This window comes from Miscanthus floridulus, chromosome 6, assembly GCF_019320115.1.
Source record: "Miscanthus floridulus cultivar M001 chromosome 6, ASM1932011v1, whole genome shotgun sequence".
NCBI lineage: Eukaryota > Viridiplantae > Streptophyta > Magnoliopsida > Poales > Poaceae > Miscanthus > Miscanthus floridulus.
This window is the reverse complement of record NC_089585.1, coordinates 30,708,248-30,727,357: the sequence shown is the minus strand read 5'-3', so window position 1 is coordinate 30,727,357 and position 19,110 is coordinate 30,708,248. Positions and strand designations below refer to the sequence as shown.

At 44.3% G+C, this 19,110-nt stretch overlaps 3 protein-coding genes across 3 annotated transcripts; 2 read left to right on the top strand and 1 right to left on the bottom strand.

Annotated features, from left to right (window-relative positions):
• The first annotated feature begins 3,120 nt into the window (after positions 1 to 3,120).
• LOC136458001 (uncharacterized) lies at positions 3,121 to 4,283 on the top strand. Its single transcript, XM_066458012.1, has 3 exons — positions 3,121 to 3,267; positions 3,351 to 3,666; positions 3,753 to 4,283. The coding sequence occupies exons 1-3, from the start codon at positions 3,175 to 3,177 to the stop codon at positions 4,223 to 4,225; spliced, it is 882 nt and encodes a 293-aa protein (XP_066314109.1). The 5' UTR covers positions 3,121 to 3,174; the 3' UTR covers positions 4,226 to 4,283.
• Positions 4,284 to 10,712: 6,429 nt separating this feature from the next.
• LOC136460443 (arabinogalactan protein 1-like) lies at positions 10,713 to 11,090 on the bottom strand. Its single transcript, XM_066460136.1, has one exon. The coding sequence runs from the start codon at positions 11,088 to 11,090 to the stop codon at positions 10,713 to 10,715; it is 378 nt and encodes a 125-aa protein (XP_066316233.1).
• A 106-nt stretch (positions 11,091 to 11,196) lies between these two features.
• Positions 11,197 to 17,462, top strand: LOC136455883 (uncharacterized). Its single transcript, XM_066455592.1, has 20 exons — positions 11,197 to 11,527; positions 11,610 to 11,644; positions 11,721 to 11,842; positions 11,964 to 12,053; positions 12,170 to 12,289; positions 12,392 to 12,475; positions 12,565 to 12,642; positions 12,779 to 12,904; positions 12,970 to 13,059; positions 13,643 to 13,678; positions 13,752 to 13,807; positions 14,000 to 14,147; positions 14,244 to 14,697; positions 14,785 to 14,876; positions 14,959 to 15,511; positions 15,621 to 15,744; positions 15,987 to 16,028; positions 16,120 to 16,288; positions 16,954 to 17,037; positions 17,145 to 17,462. Exons 1-20 carry the CDS (start codon positions 11,277 to 11,279, stop codon positions 17,238 to 17,240), a joined length of 2,850 nt encoding a protein of 949 aa, XP_066311689.1. The 5' UTR covers positions 11,197 to 11,276; the 3' UTR covers positions 17,241 to 17,462.
• Positions 17,463 to 19,110: the final 1,648 nt, after the last annotated feature.

Below are 19,110 nucleotides of genomic sequence, written 5' to 3'. Positions count from 1 at the left end.
TTGTTGTCACTTAATTACTAAAGCCAAACTGGGACTTTCACTCCTCAATCTTGGGAATGTTGTTGCTTGTGTGTTTCTTTGTTAGCAATGATGAGTAGGGTGGCAATGAGACCCATGGGTGTGTGTCTCCATGGGTTCCACACCTAGCCTGTATGAGTGTGTGTCTATTATTATATTTTTCACCAAAGGGCCCTTGCGGAGCCTAAGAAGTGGTCAAGTTAGGAGAGAGTTTAAGATTCTACCTACCCTTGGACGTGCATGGGCCTCGAATATGTGGGAACCATGTGCACTCCCTAGACTCCTTATCAACCTATTAGCCCATTCGACATCCTTACACCATATGCACGCATGTGGCAGACATCGTTGCAATTGCCGTCGATGACACCCAAAAGTCCCTAGCACAGGTAGCAGGTTGCAACCGAGTGCTTGCAGTATGCTGGAAGCAGTGTAGGCAAACTATCCACTTGTGTAGGTGCCTGGCAGCAGGCGCATGGTGAATGCCACACGGGCGGCATTCGACATCCCTAGATGCGGTGGTCAACATGGCATAGTTGGCAGTGGTGTGGTGCACTCCGTAACGAATAGTTGGGTAGAGGCCACTATGGTTAGCATTGAGCCTTACTCATCCAACAATGGAGCATGCCGCACTCTCTCTAGGTGTAGGATGGCTTGACCACACGATGAGTGAGGACCAATGAGGTGAGGACGCATTCACGAGCAAACTCAACGGGCACCCAAAACCTGCCAATGCGGCATTCGAATTGCATCCGCAGGTTTTCGTTGTGAATGGTTTTTTTATTTTGGATGGTTTATGCTCAACACACCCTGAACCCAGCTGCTACCATTCCTAGCTATGAGAGAAATGAGATTCTTTATAATAAACAATGTCCAATTGGCATCCTTGTTAAGCGATGAAATGTGAAAACCACCACCACATTAATGGCGCGTCATGTGGAAACTACCTTGAAAAACACAAGGGTGTGATTTTTTTTATATTAGATAGTTTGATAAAAAAAGGGCAGGTCCAGTGAGGCAAGAACTAAAGGAGGTAAAATCTATGCCTAATATTCCATTAAAGAACAAAAATTTCTTTCTTTCCTCTCACTCTCTCTGTCATCTTCTCTACCTCCATCTGTCATCCCATACTCTTAGGGTCTGGAACACATGAATTTCACATGAATAGTGCAGGAATTTCACATGAACCAATTCAATTTTATAGGAAAAATGTAGGAACATGAAAATATTCCCTTGTTCCAAACAAGTCCTTACCCTTCTTACTTTGAGTTTGAAGCTGCAAAACTTTTGTTAGTGCCACACCATTCATGTCATGGCCTGACTATTTGAGCCGTTTTGCGTCAAGATGGACATGAGAGTATGTGGCTTGTTTTACACCTTTCTTAAACTCACAACAAAAGCACACAATAACCACATATTTAAATTCAATCAACCTCCTGTCCATTTTTCATACAGGGTTAATTCTTTATTGCACTAGCATTCATTATGGATGTTGGATTTAACTGATTTAAAGTTGAGGCAAGCCCAACTAAATCCAATAAAAATACAACATACAACAAAATTGTACTTTCCGTTGAACGCACCTAGTCGACTTCAAAATATTTAAACTGAGCCGAGAATGGGATTTTGGCTATGAAACGGCCCAGCTCAATGTGCGTTGGTGGTCCATCTTTTACTTTCACCTTCCCGGAGGCAGCCCGGGCTTAACAAGCGGAGGCCCACTTCGTGCTCCACCCATCCCGAATTTTTTACTATTTAGCCTTTTTTTTGAAAGTTTCTCACAAATAGACCCCTGGCGGAAAGAATTCCGGAAATAGACCCTGGGCTCGGCGCCACCGTCACTGGCGCCGAGCTCCTGGGCATGGGGAAATGGCCTGCCAGGGGGCTTGGCGCCAGAGTGACTGGCGTCGAGCCCCCTGCATTTAACCCCAGCCCAACCTTCTTCCCCGAGCGTTGTTCCTCTTCTTTCTCCTCCCTCTCGGGTTTTTCTCTCCCCACTTCACCCTACCTCACGAATCGACATATTGGACCTTGAAAACCTTGATTTGATCCGTAGATCTTCGAGAGCAAGGTATACTCGCTCACCTCTTTGTTTTTTCGCATCGATTCGGTACATATTAGTCGGATTTTTCAACCTAAGAATCGCCATCACTTAGGGGTTCATTGTATCCCTCAATATATGTATTATACAACCGTAGGTTGATTCCAAGGCGTGGAAAAAGCTAGCAAACCAAGCCGCATGTAGTTATGTTATGGGTTCATTGTTGTGGATGAAATGAGAAACCCTAGGTTTAGGGTATAATGTTAACTGCTTTTGGTTCTTAGAACGAAATTGGTTGTATTGTAGTTATGGTTCTCATTGATATTTTTTTGTGATGTTTTTATTTATGTTTGTTAAATTACATCCATTTTGTTAGATGCAAGAAATGTTTCGGGAGGAGTTTTGGCGAAAACGCGGTCGTCCTCGAGAATTATACCCCGACGCGTCTAGCAAAGATGCCCCCGTCCCTCCTGACCTTCCTGTCCCTAACTGTGACTGTGGTTTGCCGGCCCATGTTTTTCAATCGAAACATCCGGACACAGCCGCGCGTTGCTTCTACACATGTAGTCGGTTTAATGTAAGAAATTGTTTGTACTATCCTTTTTCTTTATTTGTTTAAGTATGGTACTAATATTTTGTTGGAATCTCGTTGTGTAGGACCATGAGAGGTGCCTTTTCTTTCAGTGGATCGATGGTGCAGACAAGTTTGATCCTAGGTACCTCTTTTTCGACGATTGGTTTAGAGGGAGACATCCATGTGAGCACTTCAAGCGGTGGGTTCCACCCCCCCTAACCCTCCGGCAATGATGGCTGAGGAGAAGCACCTAGTCGTAGTTAGACGACTCGAGGAACCTCCTCTGTGCGATTGCGGAGATCGAGCTATGATAAACCCTGAGAATACGTTGGAGTTTGTGTGTTCAAACAAGCATGAAGTAAGTGCAAAGTGTATGTGTTAAAATCTTGAGCTATATGTGTTCATGTACTAATGTCTCATTATTTAGGTGTATTCAATGGCGAAGTGTCATTTCAAGGAGTGATTGTATGGTCGATGGCTGGAAGAACCACGGAGGGTTAAGGAAAAGAAGAAAGAACGGGTAATCTACAAAGCACCTCCTGTCATGTGCGAATGTGGTGTAAAATCCAACTATGGCCTAGTCCCTTCGGAGCTTGGAATAGGCCATTATTGCGGCCATATGATTGAGTATGATGAGGTTCATTATTTTTCTGGTAAACATGAAATCGTATTTTGTTTGTTTTGCTAAGACATATATAATATAATATTTCTTTTGAACAGAGCACTAGGAAATACAGTTGGGAATGTTATGATGGTCAAGCTAAGTTCTTGGATGAACTGAAGAAGAGGCAACTAATTGCACGGAAGAGGGGATATGGACCTGACTACGTCAACCTATTCGTTAAACATCACAAAGAAAAGATGCGTGAGTTTGCTAGACAGCGTGGTATTTGTAACCCGATCGATGTTGGGCTTAACAAATGGGGATTGGAGAGGTGGATGACGTTAGAGGAGGAGAGGGCAAGGAATGAGGTAAGGGAGGAGACAAGAGTACAGATGCAGGTCTTGAACGAGCATGTTGCTACATTATGTGCCGGTGAGTGCTTGAAAACCTTTTTTTCGTTGTCTGGTTTTAAATGTAATATAATCGCGTTGCTAACTGATTGCATTTTATACATGAAGGGATTGGTTGCAGCGGGGAACATGCTGCAGAGGTGGCTCGTGCAAGGTATGAGGAGAAGAAGTTAGATGACCATAGATCACGAGCTGGTCGCACCATTCAATTACCGATTGTGTTGTGTGATGACGGAGACGAGGATGAGGACAACACTAGTAGACTAAGTGAGCTCATTGCTCTAGCAGAGGTGGGCATACAGGCGCAGGAGGCTGAGGACGACACTGGCAGACTGAGCGAGCTCATCGCTCTAGCAGAGGCGGGCATTCAGGCGCAGGAGGCTGACGACGACACTGGCAGACTGAGCGAGCTCATCGCTCTAGCAGAGGCGGGCTTACAGGCAGAGGAGGATGACGATGCGTTCTTCACTCAGGCCATAGCGGTCGCAGATGAAGCGGAGGCCGCTTACTACAAGCGACAGGCAGGTCAGAGCAACGCAGTTGAGCCTAGCCATAGCAACAGGGTTGTAGTAGAGGACTAGTACTCGGATGATGAGTTGCTTACTCAGTACGTTTCAGACTAAGGATTTGGAAGTGCATTTGCCCCTATGTCTACTGTTGGCACGTAGTTATAGTATTAATATGTTGTGTAATGTGGTATAGTATCGAACTTTTCATTATGTGGTTGTTTTCATTATCAATGGTCTTAATATTCCGCTTAATGATACGGACGTATTTAAATTTGAACACGTGCTACAAAAACACTTAATGACGTACGGCATTATATAAATCAACACACAAAACACATTAAATGGCATGTGACTACATGTATCGAACCTGGGTACAGAGTTTTCTTTGACTAAACCTAACATGCCTTAGGTAATTAAACCATGCCTTAGGTAATTAAACCTAACATGCCTTAGGTAATTAAACCTAGGTACATATAAAAAAGATAAAATCATCCTAGTAGTGTGGCCACATAGCAAATTGTGTTGCACCTTCTCCATAGTAGCCTCCCGTTGTTGTTGTTGGTGGTGGCAGGGGTGACGGGGGAGGCCCCTTCTTCTTGTGGTTAGGGCAGGTGCAATATGGATCATTGCAGAGTGCCCCCTGTGAATCGGCACTATTGTTGTTGTCGTCCTGTTCATCGTCCTTGTAACCGCTGCTAACTTCCCTTTCTAGATCGAAGATACGGTCCTATAGGTAGTAGATGTACTCCGCATGCGGATAAATAGGTCGAGGATCGACCCACCTACTGAACCCATAGTTTTCTTTGGCCAAGGAAGACTACAATAAGTATGTCGTGTAAGTGATATATACAAGACAAACATATTGAAGAAACAAATAGTAATAGCAATTACCCATGCTCGTGGGCATTTGAAGAAACGACGACCTCCATCTATTCCCTCGGTGAATATCTGCACTAGGTAGTCCTCACCATGCATGCATTTTGGTCACTCTTCTTTCCTTTCATCGGATCCTCTCAGTGGTGCCTCTTTGGTGAAATCACTTTTGCTCTCAACTAGGAACCTCTCATAAAGAGCTTCCTCAAAGAAATCGGGACCAAGAGGACCCTTCCACCCCTAGGTAGTTTCCTTCCCCTTTCCTCTCCCTCTGGACGACCCTCCAGACATTGGTACTGCAACGAAAGCAAATGCTGAGGAGTGTTCTTCTTCCTTGTTTGTGTGAATAAGAGGGAGTGAGTGGTTATTTATAGGTTGAGAGGAGGAATGGAGGTCTCTCAATGTGCCATGTCAGCGATCCGTGTGCCTCTTCACCTCAGCCCTTGGATCAAACAGTCATAAGATGGATGGTGGAGATAGAGTGGAGTTGTGCTTCCTTGCATGCTGTCTGTGTATCTGAAAAGTCTATATTAGTGATGTGATAATTCGATGATGTCCGTGTATCTGAAAAGTCTATATTTATAGTCTGAAAAGCATAGATTCGTTCACTGTTGCTTGGTAATCCTAGATTCTTCTACAAAGCGTATGTACAATATTTACTGGATTATACACGTACTAAATTTATAGTGAATCTGTGTACTACATTTGTGCCTTTGTACAAGTGTAGTATGATTAAAGGTTCACGCAAAAATTTTGTAAGATACGATCTTGTATTAGGAGCATCCACAGTTACAAACAGAGACATCAATATATATTCCAAACATTTAATCATCCAATGAGCATAATGCAACCACAACGAATATCACAACCAACATAATATGTCATGCAAAGTCCAAATAGTCCACAATGTCCATACAGTCCCGAAAAGTAAATACAAAATTCACAATAGTTCATAGTAACACCTACCACGTCCCTCACTGCCTCCTACTCTTGCCCTTACCCTTGTGACCCAGAGCGCTGGTGCCTAGAGTGTAAGGGTCATGCGGACGGCGTCGCCTAGTGCCTAGAGGCGGTGTAGGATGAGTCGATGGAGCATCATGGAGCTGAGAGGGCCCAAGCTCATCATGCCTCTTGTCCATGTCATCATCATCATCGTCCTCCTCGTCCTCATCCCCGTCCCCTGTAGCTGCTTGACTAGAGGAACCCAAGGCTCCTCTTCCTATGGAAGGAACATACACGTCTTGCGTCGTGTCTGTCCTGCAACCACAACGACCAGCCACACGGCGTAGACAACGTGACAGCCTCTATTGTACAAAACTATGTTAACTGAAAGAATATAACGTATTAATGATATGTTTGAAAGAATATTTTAAATCTTACGTCTAGGAAGCCAAGTATGTAGTCGTCATTGACTCTCGGCCGAACGCGCTAGATCTCTTCAACTGAGCATTTTAGTGTATTGCCCTGCAACAAAGTTCTCAATAATAAGACTTCTGAACAGATATCATTTAGTTTTGTTTTCTTTTGTACAAGAATGTAACTTATTATAAGGGTTATATGGCTCGAAGGTTGCAATAACTACAATAGATAACTCCTAATGTCGGTCCAAGAATGCCTAATGTATTGTTATGTAACTCAACGTAACAAAATAAGGTGATTGGCTTACCACTCTATCCAAAGATCGGTCCTACCTCCACCTGCCTTCCTGCATGAGTGGACTAGTCATACGCTGTGTCTTCATCGTCGGAGGACTCGATGTTGGCGTAGTCAGTTTTGGTCCACTGTAGCCTGAGCCTGCACCATGTCGAACGCTGGTACCAAGCTTGGTACCGCCTAAACTCACGGTTCGTGTACGGCTCGTTGTTGTCATCCACGTTGTCGTGCATCTCCTCCCATTCCTCAATGTAGGACTAGTGGTGCCTCTCCTAGTCAAAAATCTTCTTGTTCCTCTGACGATCCAACCTGCACGTATGTCATCGTTACATTAATCCACGTACGTGGCACCATATTATAAGAAATGGACCATCATCATGAGACATTTGAAATATCAAAACACTTACTTGTGTAAGTCAACGCTAGTTGAGAACAGAGGCATAGGCCAAAGCTGTCTCACTCCAAATTGGTGTGCAACCCTATCTGGCAAGTGGTACTCGATAGCATAGAAGCAGATTAGAGGGCACCTCATCCTATAGAAGTAGTCGTCGCCCCACAGACGTTGCTCAGCTGAAAAGGAAGTGCGTCCTCTCCACCATATGGCTCCCACTCCACCTGCAACATGTTCAAATAAGATGTTAGATGGTATACTAATCCTTTTCAAAGCAGCATGGAAAATAAAATTTACTTACACTGAAATGCTTTTCGTGAGTTGTGGCCAAGTCTACCGCACTTGCCGCACTCGTACTGTTCGGGATCAGTAACAAATAGAGTTACTCTCCCACGCCTAGTTCTTCTGGGTATCTGATCCATAACCATCCTATGCCTCGTCCTCTGTCTTGATCCACGCTTATTCCAACGGTAAGTTGGATCCGTAATGTACTTCGGCCCATCATATGGAGGCCACTCTCCAGGGTCCCAAAAAGGCATGAAGCGGGGGCTCCATGTGTTCACAAGCGTGTTGACACTGAACTCGTGAGGTATCCTCCTCTCAATATTATAGTTGCGATGCCTAGCTGCTGTCACCAAATGAGAACATACAAAGTGGTATTGCCTTGGTTTACCACAAGTGCACTTGAAATCTTGGAGGACAACCACATGTATCCTCGACTCTTGGACCTCGCCGTCGGACGTTGTACCGCCCCTATGCTCGACCTGATAAGTCCCTGTGGCATGGTCAAAGCATGCAACCTCATGTGTGCCAGCCCTTTCTCTTGCCTTCTCTAGGTGTGCCTTTGGTTTCGGAGCCCATATCTCTTCATCACTTCTCAACTACAATGCATGGGCGTGTCTATTGTTGAACCAGGCAACAAGCTTATAGAAGGTGAATTGAACAATTGCATTCACAGGCATACCACGTATCCCCAATAGCAACTTATTGAATGACTCTGCCATGTTGCTGCACTGAAACTCGTACCTCCAGCCACCGACGTCGTGAGCTCTCGTCCATTTCTCCAAATCCCTCATCAAACCTGTGAGCCATTGTCTAACTTCTGCATTTGATGTGGTTCTGACCTGCTCCAACTTTTCCCTAAAGTACTTTGTCCTCAAGCTGTCGAGCAGCCTCCTGGAATAGATCAAAGTTTTTCTTGACACCGTCCTTCCGGAGTAGATTCTCGGTAAGGTGTCGAGTACACCAACGATGGTGCAAAGGTGCATACCCCTCTAACTGCTCTCGCATGACATTAAGTATGCCCTGATGCCTATCAGATATGACGCCAACCTCCCTGCTAGGCCCAACCACGTGTATCCGGACTAGCCTCAAGAACCATCCCCAACTGTCATTGTTCTCCTTCTCAACCAAAGCAAATACCAAAGGAACTAACTTGTTGTTCGCGTCATAGGATATGGCTATAAAAAGTGTGTCCTGGTATTTGCTAATCAAGAACGTACCATCAATGGAGAAGACGGGACGACAGTGCCTAAAGGCCTCGACACACTGAGGGAAGCACCAGAAGGCACAAAAAAATATTTGCCTCCCATCCTTCCATGCATTAGGTTTTGGGATGTACTCATAATGCATGCCTGGATTCACCGCTTTGATTGCATTAAAAAGAACTGGCAGCTGCTCATACCCATCCTCCCAGTCCCCATATATCATCTTCCACGCTCGCTGCTTAGCCCTCCATGCTTTACCATAAGTTATCACATATCCTCCATACAACGCCTCAACGGTCCTGATAATTATTCTCACCTTCATGTTGGGTTCTCCCTACAAAATTCCCATCAACCGCTTGGCAATGAGGGTAGATGTCAACTGCCGATGCCTCAGTGTCAGCTCATGGTCAGCACAATTGTGTGGCCCGACAACTTTTGTGATCTTCCATTTTCCGATCACCTGTTGCTTCCTTGCACAAACCCTCCATGGGCAGCGTTCCTTGTCACACACAACTATGTAATGACGCTCCACATATGAATGCAATACCCTGTAAGGCCTCTTTCGTATCACTGCAAAAGCCTGCAACCACCTCTTCAAAGCAGGAAGGTCATTGAACACCCTCCCCTCCTCAATTACCATGTTAGGACCGGCTTCAGGAGCTTCTAGGAGCTCATCATCATGTCCTTCTGCAAATGCTTGATCGGAATGAGCAAGATCACTGAACTCATGAACTCTAGGATCACGGCGGTCGGGAAAGATACGCCTCATCATCTCAACATCACTCTTCGTCAGCTCTCTAACAGGACGATCATCATCAGAATCAAGAGCCCTAGCCATCTCATATGGCTCCGAATCATGCATAATTTCAATACTATTAGAGCCACAGAATCCATCTCCAAAGTGCACTTACGCAGCAACATGGGGCACATCTATATTCTCAGGAATGTCTCCTGCAACATCATTACAGAAAATGAGGAAAGAATGAAAAAAATAGATGTAAGGAACGGGGTAAGCTCCTAAAAACCATGCGGTTAAAACACTTACTCGGGTGATTCCGTGTCAAAGGGATCTCATAAGGAGGATCTGCCACGAAAACATGAGTATGACAACCATCTCCAAATACCGCATTGGGGGCAGATTGAGCATCAGGAACCGTAGGCGCAATCTGCACATGCAGGTAAGGTTCCGGAACGGGAGGGTCGATGTGTGTCGGATGATCCATTGCTGGGGTAAACCCATGAGGGATTGGATCAACTAACACCCGACGCACAACCACGTCCAAATATTGCAGCTGGCTTTTCATAGCCGATCTCACATAGTTCTCCCACTGATCCGCACAACCAATTAAGATCATTCGTCTGAAGATGTTCGGAGGACAACCTAGGTGCAGTACACCATCAACTGCAATGTCATCATCTCCAAAGCAATGCAGTTCCTCCTGAGCCCTTGCAACCATCTCACTAAATGAAGGCCTATCATTGAATAGCACATGCACGTTTTGCATGTCAAGAAACTCAACATATCCATAGCGATCGCTTTCAACCATGCCTCCATGATATATGGTCACTAGGTTGTCCATCTATTTCAAAAACGTAACGAAACACATGTCCTTTAGTCCAAATTAGACGATAGATAGTACCTAGCAAGTACTTTCTAACTACAAACTAAGTAATCAAGATAATAACTACGTATATATTTATAGTGTATTCACTAAATAGCTAGATCATATGTAGTTAACTACAAATATAACTACATATCTAAGTAGCTATCTAACTATATCTATTTACCAATGTATCTATGTTTCTATCTATCTACATATATATCTCACTAAATCAACTAACTGAGTCATCACAGTAACTAGTAAATAACAAACACCAACTAAATAGGTACATTGTATATTCATAATTTTTACCTTTTCGGGTCGGCGGACGACGGGCGTAGGTCAAGTCGAAGATCCGGGCCCGCGGTGGCGCGACCGACGACAGAGGTGGCGCGCGGCGGCCGCGGGGTGCCCGGCGCTCCGCGCTGCGAGTCCGGCTCGACAGGCACGGGAGGCACGCCGGCGGTGGACGGCGGCAAGGCGGGGCGAGGCCGGCGGTGGAGGGGGGGCAAGGCGGGGCGAGGCCGAGGCCGCCGGTGGAGACCAAGGCGAGGCTAAGGCGAGGACGGCGGTAGAGGACGCGGCGGCGTGGCGCTGCAGCCAACCACGGGCAACGGCGCGAGGGCACGGCGGCGCGGTGCGGGCTCGGGCGAGGGAGCAGCAGCGGCGGCGCGGCACGGCGAGGGCGTGGGCTCGGCCGCCGGAGCAGCAGAGACGACGTGGCGCGGCGAGAGCGTGGGCTCGGCCGCCGGAGCAGCAGCGGCGGCGCGGCGCGGGCGCTGGCGTGGCGTGGGCGCGGCGGTGGAGCGGCGACGGCGCGGGCAGGGTCGGCTAGGGCGAGAGGGAGAAGAAGAAAGGTGGAGCGGCGACGACGGCAGATATTTTCGAGCTCGGCGCCAGTCACTCTGGCGCCAAGCCCCCTGGCAGGTCATTGCCCCGTGCCCAGGAGCTCGGCGCCAGTGACTCTGGCGTCGAGCCCAGGGTACATTTTCGGAATTCTTTCCGCCAGGTCTATTTGTGAGAAACCTTCAGAAGGCCAATAGTAAAAAATTCGGCCACCCATCACCTCTCCTACGCTCTGCCGCCCGCCACCAGGCGTCAGATCGAAATCGGAGGTGATGTCGCCGCCGGCGAGCCACCGCCGCCGTTCTCGGCTCCTTAGCTGGCCGCTGCTGTTCGTCGCGATCCTCGCGGTCCACTCGCTGGCTGTATACCTCTTCACCCGCGGCTTCCTCCTCACCCGCACCGAGCTCGACCTCCACAGCAGCCGCGACGACCTGTCGCCGCAGGGCAACGTCTCCCCCGGGTGCGCCTCCTGGCCCCCGGCCGCCGTCGACCGCCTTGTCATCGTCGTCCTCGACGCGCTGAGGTGCGACGTTTTGGATCCCTCAAAATCCACGTACCGAGTCGTGTTTCTAGCTGATGCGGTTGAACAATTTGTTGCCTCGCAGATTTGATTTCGTGGCGCCGAGTACCTTCTTTTCAGGTGCCTGACTCTGAGCGAAAAAAATTAGGATACTGTAGCACTGCTAATTGCTAGCTAATCGATAGATCTGCTGCAGAGAAGCAGCCGTGGATGGACAAGCTGCAGGTCTTGCAGAAGCTTGCTGCCGATGAAAAGAACTCTGCAAGGATCTTCAAAGCACTGGCTGATCCACCAACAACTAGCCTCCAGCGCCTTAAGGTGATCCTAACATTCAAATCGTATGATGATATAATGTTTCTCCTAGAAATATTGTAATGTAATGTGATCCAAAATGGTACTTCGTGGGCTTAACAGAATTGTTTCAAAACTCAATGCTCAGGCTCTCACCACGGGTGGACTTCCTACCTTTATTGATGTCGGCAATAGTTTTGGTGCTCCTGCAATAGTAGAAGATAATATAATGCATCAGGTTCATCTCACCCCACGTTCAATTTTGCACCGATTAGGTCCAATTATCTGTCTACAGCTCACGCTGATTGCTAGTCGTGATGGTGTGATGTTTTCTGTTCGTTGGTGATCAACCAGTTTGCTAAAAATGGAAAGAGAGTAGTCATGATGGGGGATGATACATGGATACAGCTGTACCCTGAACACTTCAACAAGTCATTCCCATACCCTTCCTTTAATGTTAAAGACCTTGACACAGTATGACATTCTGTCAATCAGATTCTTGTGCTTGCTTTTTGATGAACCTCTTAGATCTTTCTTTTAAGTTTGACTGAATTATCAATTATGATTGTATGCCAGGTAGATAATGGTGTAATTGAGCACTTGCTTCCATCTCTTCACAAAAATGATTGGGATGTTCTTATTGCACATTTTCTTGGTGTGGTAAGTTATTGTGCATTCAATTTGGCCTTACCTGCCATTTTTCATCCTTTTATCTTTAGCTGGAAACTTGTGAGATCAACTTTGTTTAGGACCATGCAGGGCATATATTTGGTGTTGACTCAACCCCGATGATCCAGAAGTTGGAGCAATACAATCAGATCCTGGAGGTCAGTTGTCTCATGCATATAATATTCTTCTATTATATGCATTTAGGAGGCATTTAGCATTACCTTATCTATGCTCTTCACATTTATTTTCCAAGCTTCTGAATGTTGTACAGTCCATTCTTATTTTCTGCTATAGGGTGTTATTGACACATTGAGAAGTCTATCCAAACCTGGTGGTACCCATGAGAATACTTTGCTTTTGGTAATGGGTGATCATGGTCAAACCCTGAATGGTGACCATGGAGGGGGAACTGCTGAAGAGGTGATCTTCTTTCTGTTTGGCTGCAAAGTATATAACAATCACATTTAATCCTGTGTGAACTGTAGGTTGAAACATCGCTGTTTGCATGGAGTCCAAGGACCCCACCAGATGCAGTCTTATCTGTTCTTGATGATAGTTCGTGCAATGTTGATCTGGTATATTTGTCAATCACATTTGCACCTTAATAGTAAATCATTTGCTCTTCTGATTTATGCCAATAGAAGGGTTGTTTGACAGGTTAAGATTATAAATAATTAGAACAAAAACAAATAAACTTGAAGTTGTATGTAGACAAGATTTGGGAAAAAAAACATCCTCTTCTATATGAATACATGATGAGCAGATCTCTTGCCGCTCTTTTTTTTTTAATTTTTTTTTGGAAAAATAACATTCAGTATGGGTGATTCTGTTTATTCATGTAGTTCTTTAGTGTTGCATTTGGATGGTGGCATCTAAAGTCCTGGAGGTAATATTATTAACAGATGCTTTCAGCCTTGTAAAAGCAAAAAAGGGAGTTAATTCTTGAATACTTAATTAATTTCTTTGACTGTATATCTATTGGAATGGAAATTAAATGCAGCAGCTTTGTATGCTAGTATTTAGTAGCTGAGCATAATAAATCTGTTAATTGTTGAAATCTCATGTTAGTCAGATTTCTTGCTTTAATTTGTTTTTACAGAACATTAATACTTGTGGCACTGATTTATTTTCTTTTCTTTTTATGAATTAACATCACAGCACGGGAAAGAGGTCTGCGTAAGCACTATGCAGCAGGTCAGGGTTCATCACTCTCCCATGTGGATCTTCAGTTTTATTCGGTGTTGCTTATTTCTCTTCTTGGTTTCAGCTTGATTTTGCGGTGACTATATCAGCACTTCTTGGCATACCCTTTCCCTTTGGAAGGTGTGTAAGTTTAACTTGATGCTTATTTTATGATTCAGTTATCAGTGACAGTTCTTGCTTGATTGTAAGCTGCTATGTATTCTTGGTTGTCTGCCTTTTCTTTTTCTTGGTGGTGTTGTTGTTTCATCATCCTTTGCTTATTATTTATCTAGATTCACTAGTTGCTAAACGGGTCTCCTGTTTCTTAAATAGCATTGGCCGCGTAAACCCAGAATTGTATGCCTTGAGTACTGGGACATGGGTAAATCAAAGGATAGGTACCAATGCTTGTACCGCACAGGATGATCTAGAAGCATGGATGGGGAGATATGCTGAAGTTCTATATGTAAATTGCTGGCAGGTAGTATGAAGCTGCATTCTAGTTCCCTTCAACTTCCCTTGTTTAGTTCATATAGGTTTGTGGTTTTCTAATCTTGACACCCATCTTCCTTTGTAGGTAAAGAGATATATTGATCAATATTCTGCTACTTCCGTTATTGGATTTCCATTAGAAGACCTGCAACATATCACAGACCTATATTCAAGAGCTCAAGAAAATTGGTCAGCTTCTCTGATAACTACTTGTTCATCAGAGACAGGTAGTCAAGAAAAAGTAGGGGGGAAAGGTTCAGTTCTGCTGCAGCAAATTGATGCATACAATGACTTCTTGCAGAGTTTTGCAAAGCTCGCTCGCTCTGCTTGGACAGAATTTGATTTATGGTCAATGGGCGTTGGTCTTTTACTTATGATATTGTCAGTTATCATTCAGGCATCCACGCTTGTAAATATGAACACCATAAGCCAATCTTCAGATCAGAAAAGTTCTGGTTCAAGAATCATTCCTAGATTTTCCCTTGCTTTTGCTTTAGTCGTGATTCGAGCAGCTAGTTTCTTATCGAACAGCTATATATGTGAGTGTTGTCAGATGAATCAGTCTTACCATGCATACTTCAATTTATATATATCTGTTCATAGTTTATTTTTTTTCTTTTACACAGTGGCAGAAGGTAGAGTTGCAAATTTTCTTTTGGCCACAAGTTGTATCACCAGTGTGTGGCACTCAGTGCTGAAAGGGAACATCAGCATAGAAGTATTCCTGGACATAAATTCTTTATTTCAATTATTCTTTGGTGCGATCATCTTCTGACATCCTTCACTCTATTGATTTGCAGAACTTAGTTTTTCTTCTTTTAAATATTTTCACACGGTTTGGAATTGAGGTTGGGATGTCAAAACAATTGCCTGCGCCAACAATTACAAAGGATCACCCTGTGAGCATCATTTGTAAAATCCTTGGTGTTAATTCTTGCAACATCCTCTTGGAGCTATTCCCCATCATATCTCTAGCCTTTGTGGCTTATATTATGTTGAAGTGCCTATCCCGTGCAATCTGTCAGAGGTTCTTGAAGTACTTTCTTTTGTGTGGAACGATGGTGAGTTATTTGTCTATAGCGTTTCATTGGGCTTCAGAGACTACTTTGTTTTCTCATGCTGGGACTGTTCAAGAATTTGGAAGAAGTTTAGCTCCTCGCATTGTTTACGCTATCGGAGGTCTATCACTAGCCATTTCTGCATTTTCTCGGATATTTGGTCCAACTGTTCATTTGAAGATGAACAAAAGGATAATTATTTTATCGGCTGTCATGCTTTGTTCTTGGAGTCCAACTATTTTGATCCTGTTGGGAAGGCAAGGTCCGTTTGTGGCATTAATTTCCATGACAGGAGGTAATGTGGAAATCACTTGATTGCCAATGAAAAATATAGATTTGCATGATGAAGGTACTGTGCAAATTTTCTGGCCACTGAGTTTTCTGTTGCCATCTTTGTTTTGTAGCTTGGTGTATCGTAAAATTGCAACAGAAACATCAGAGAGAGTCAGAACTCTCTGTTGCTGACCCTGTTTCAGTGATTCAGTGGAGCCTTCTTGCAGTTTGTCTATTTTATCTGACAGGTCACTGGTAAGTTTCATGCTGCTTCTAGTTATTTACCTTTTTCTATGAAGCAAACGTTTATATGCATACTATGTTACCTCAGAAACACTAGAGTACTTGATGTACCTATAACACATTTTGTTCATTGATGTATAGTGTTCTAGCATTATTGTCTATACTAATATGCGCATTGGTGGTAGCTTCTAGTTTAACTGATCTCAATGGGGTGGCTAGCAATTCATCATTGCTAATTTAAAAGTGAATTTCAGGTGTACATTTGATGGCCTCCGATATGGTGCAGCTTTCATTGGGTAAGTGTGTTTCTTATAAGACTGTGAGACTGCAAAAACAAATTTCCTTTCATTACATGCGCTGATGTTGCTATAATGCTTCAATATGCAGTTTTGATCATTTCCATATCATTCGACAAGGCTTTCTACTTTCCATTGACACCTTTGGTGTTTCTCATATCCTGCCAATTCTAAGCCTTCCATTTATTGCCATAGTGTGGTACAATACCACATCCAAGGACAACGAACTGAAGGACGTCATTCTCAACAATATTAATAAGGTACTAAATATGGTAACCTTCTCGTGCAATAAAGAAAATAATTTTGTATGCTCTTGAGAGGTTTGGCAATAAGTTCAATAAGCAAGTACATATTCGATGTCCCTTTTTTTTTGAAAGAACTGGCAGGAGATCTGCCCGTTGTATTAAAAGGTAGTAGTAGTAGTAGTAGCCCAGAGGAGGCTTTACAAAGTTAGCTTTACCTGTCGAGCAAAAGCTCAGAAAAGCACAAAAACTGCATCAGAAAAAGGACACAAACATAGTGCACATATCCTTGCTACAAGTTTGGCCAGATGCTTGGACCCCGCCACAATCCAGAGGGATGCCTCATTTTTTATTTTTTGAAGCAACACAAAGTTTGGGCAACCCATGCGGTAAAAAAAATAAAAATCCTCTTGTTCCTTTCTTTCCACAGCTCGTAGCTACTAGAACTGTTAGTGATCACAAGCCCTCCTTAGCCAGGCAAGGGATGTTCCCCATGTCCCCAAATGTGCACATTGATGCCAAATTCAAATTACTGAACAACTATGCCAAAAAGTTATGCTGGAGGCCACTAATACAGTAGCATATTCATGCATCCATGGAACTTTCCTTGTGGATCTAAAGCTGTTGACTGGTTCTTTGCTCACTAATTCACATCACACCTAATATTTCTTTGTCAAACTTAGGTGCTCTTGATGTATGGTCTTATAACAGCAATCACTGCTACGCTAACAATCATATGCGTTGCTATTCAAAGGCGTCACTTAATGGTAACTGCTGCTCCTGCCTTCAGGAACAAATTACCTTGGTATTTCTGCTTTGTTTAGTTGTTATCAAGCATTCGATGTGACACACTGTTTATTGGGTAAATTTGCAGGTTTGGGGTTTGTTTGCTCCAAAGTACGTATTCGATGCAATTGGCCTTCTTCTCACAGACTTGTTAATTTGTTTAGCATCAATCTACTACAGCTGATGTTGCTTTGCTTCTTGAGTTGCACTGCTAACCACTAACAGCACTGCTATTATGCCTTTGTGTGAATCCATTGCAGCTAGAGATGCTATTTTTTTTCTTACTCTTCTCGTGACTGCAGTAAGACCACATACATTAAGCTTAGTTCATTCATAATTTGTGTGTGTGAATTTTTTTGTATTGGCCATGTAAGCAGAAAAGATGCAATCATAGTCGGTCCTTTCCCACCGATGTTCACACTTGGACAAAAATGATACTATACTATTCCCGAATCCTTACTCTTGATTCCTGAGGGAGTTTTGTGTACCTGTTGAGCTTTTTCTTCCTCCCTGTATTTTGTCTGTTTAATTCATGGTTTTTGAGGTGTTAGGGCGTCGTTGGGGACTTGGGGTCCGCCTGGACGCCTTTCCCGCGGTGCACAGTTGTCCTCGCTGGATTCCTTTTTCTGCATGTGTGGGACAGAGTTATTTAGTTGAATCAGTTTTCATAATAAACTTATTAGAAGTTTTCTGAATATTTGTTATTTTGAAAAATTCTTCTAAAAAATTCAGAAAGTTTTGTCATGACAAAGTCATGTGGATAAGTTATCCAGAAAACTTCCAAAAATATGAAGTCGCGTAAGAGAAAAGTTGCCAAAAAAAAATTTGGGAGGGACCACTGTGCAGGCGCTTGTTGGTGAGATTTGCAACTTATTGTCATTAGATTGAACATCTTCTTTCTTCAAAAAGTTGCAAATTGCAATCGGTAATGCTGTCGTCCGGACGGATCCTGTATAAGTCACCCGCTCGCTTTGTGCCTTGCCTGCGCCGCCCCTGCTCGCGTTGCCTTCTTAGAGCGCCTTAGCTCCCGGACAGACCTTGCCCTCGGCTGTGCCGCCCCTGCTCACGCTGCGTGGCCTCGTCCGCCTGCGCCGTGTGCCCCCGCTCGAACTCGCGCCTCTTGTCACGACTGTGCTCCATCCGCCTGTCTGTGTCCCTGTCGAGGTCCGTGCCATTGATGAGCTCCGCACTGGTGACCTCTGCGCCACTCCGCGGCATTGAGCTCCGCGCTGGTGTCGAGCTCCGCGTTGATGAGCCTCCATTCATCCGAGCAACAAGCAGATGCTACACTGAAAGTGCATGTTGCAATAGTATATTTCAAGTGTTTCAGATGTTTTAGAGGTATGTTGTAAAAGTAGATTGGGATGGTGCACATGTTCTAATGGCTATACACGTATCTTTCAAATGTTTCATTTGTTTTAGACGAATGTTGCAAGTGTTTTATCTAGATGTTACATATACATGCATGTTGCAAGCATATGTTTCAAGTGTTTTAAGGTGTTTCATACGTATGTTTGCGAGTGTTTCATCTGGATGTTGCATATATTTGCAACGGTTTTCAAATGTTTTTCAGATGTTTTCGCAAGTGTTTCATACGCTTGTTTCAAGTGTTTCATTTGTCTTCTTTTGTATGTTGCAACTGTTGCATCTGTATGTTTCAAAAATAGATCAGGTGTTGTATATGGGATGCACGTGGGAAGACCCTCGGCTGCACGAACGACATTCGGGGCGGTGTGGGCGATGTTCGGGGCGGCGCGGGCCCACTGCTGGTGCGCTCCCTCGCAAGTCCGATGCGCTATACGCTCATTTGCTCCCTCTGCGAGGCAGAACATCCGGGCGCTAGCAATTTCGAGTTGCAATAGGGGAAAATCACCCCCCTTTGCCTCCCCTGACATGTGGGATCCATCATGCATTAGTGGCTAATATTTATCCTACTACACTTTTTTTTTTTCTGTTCCTCCTTTTCTTCTCTTGGCTGCAACCACGTCTCGGCGTCAAGCTGTTTGCCGTATGAGTTTTTTTTTATAATTATAGACACTCAAAAGAGTGTCACA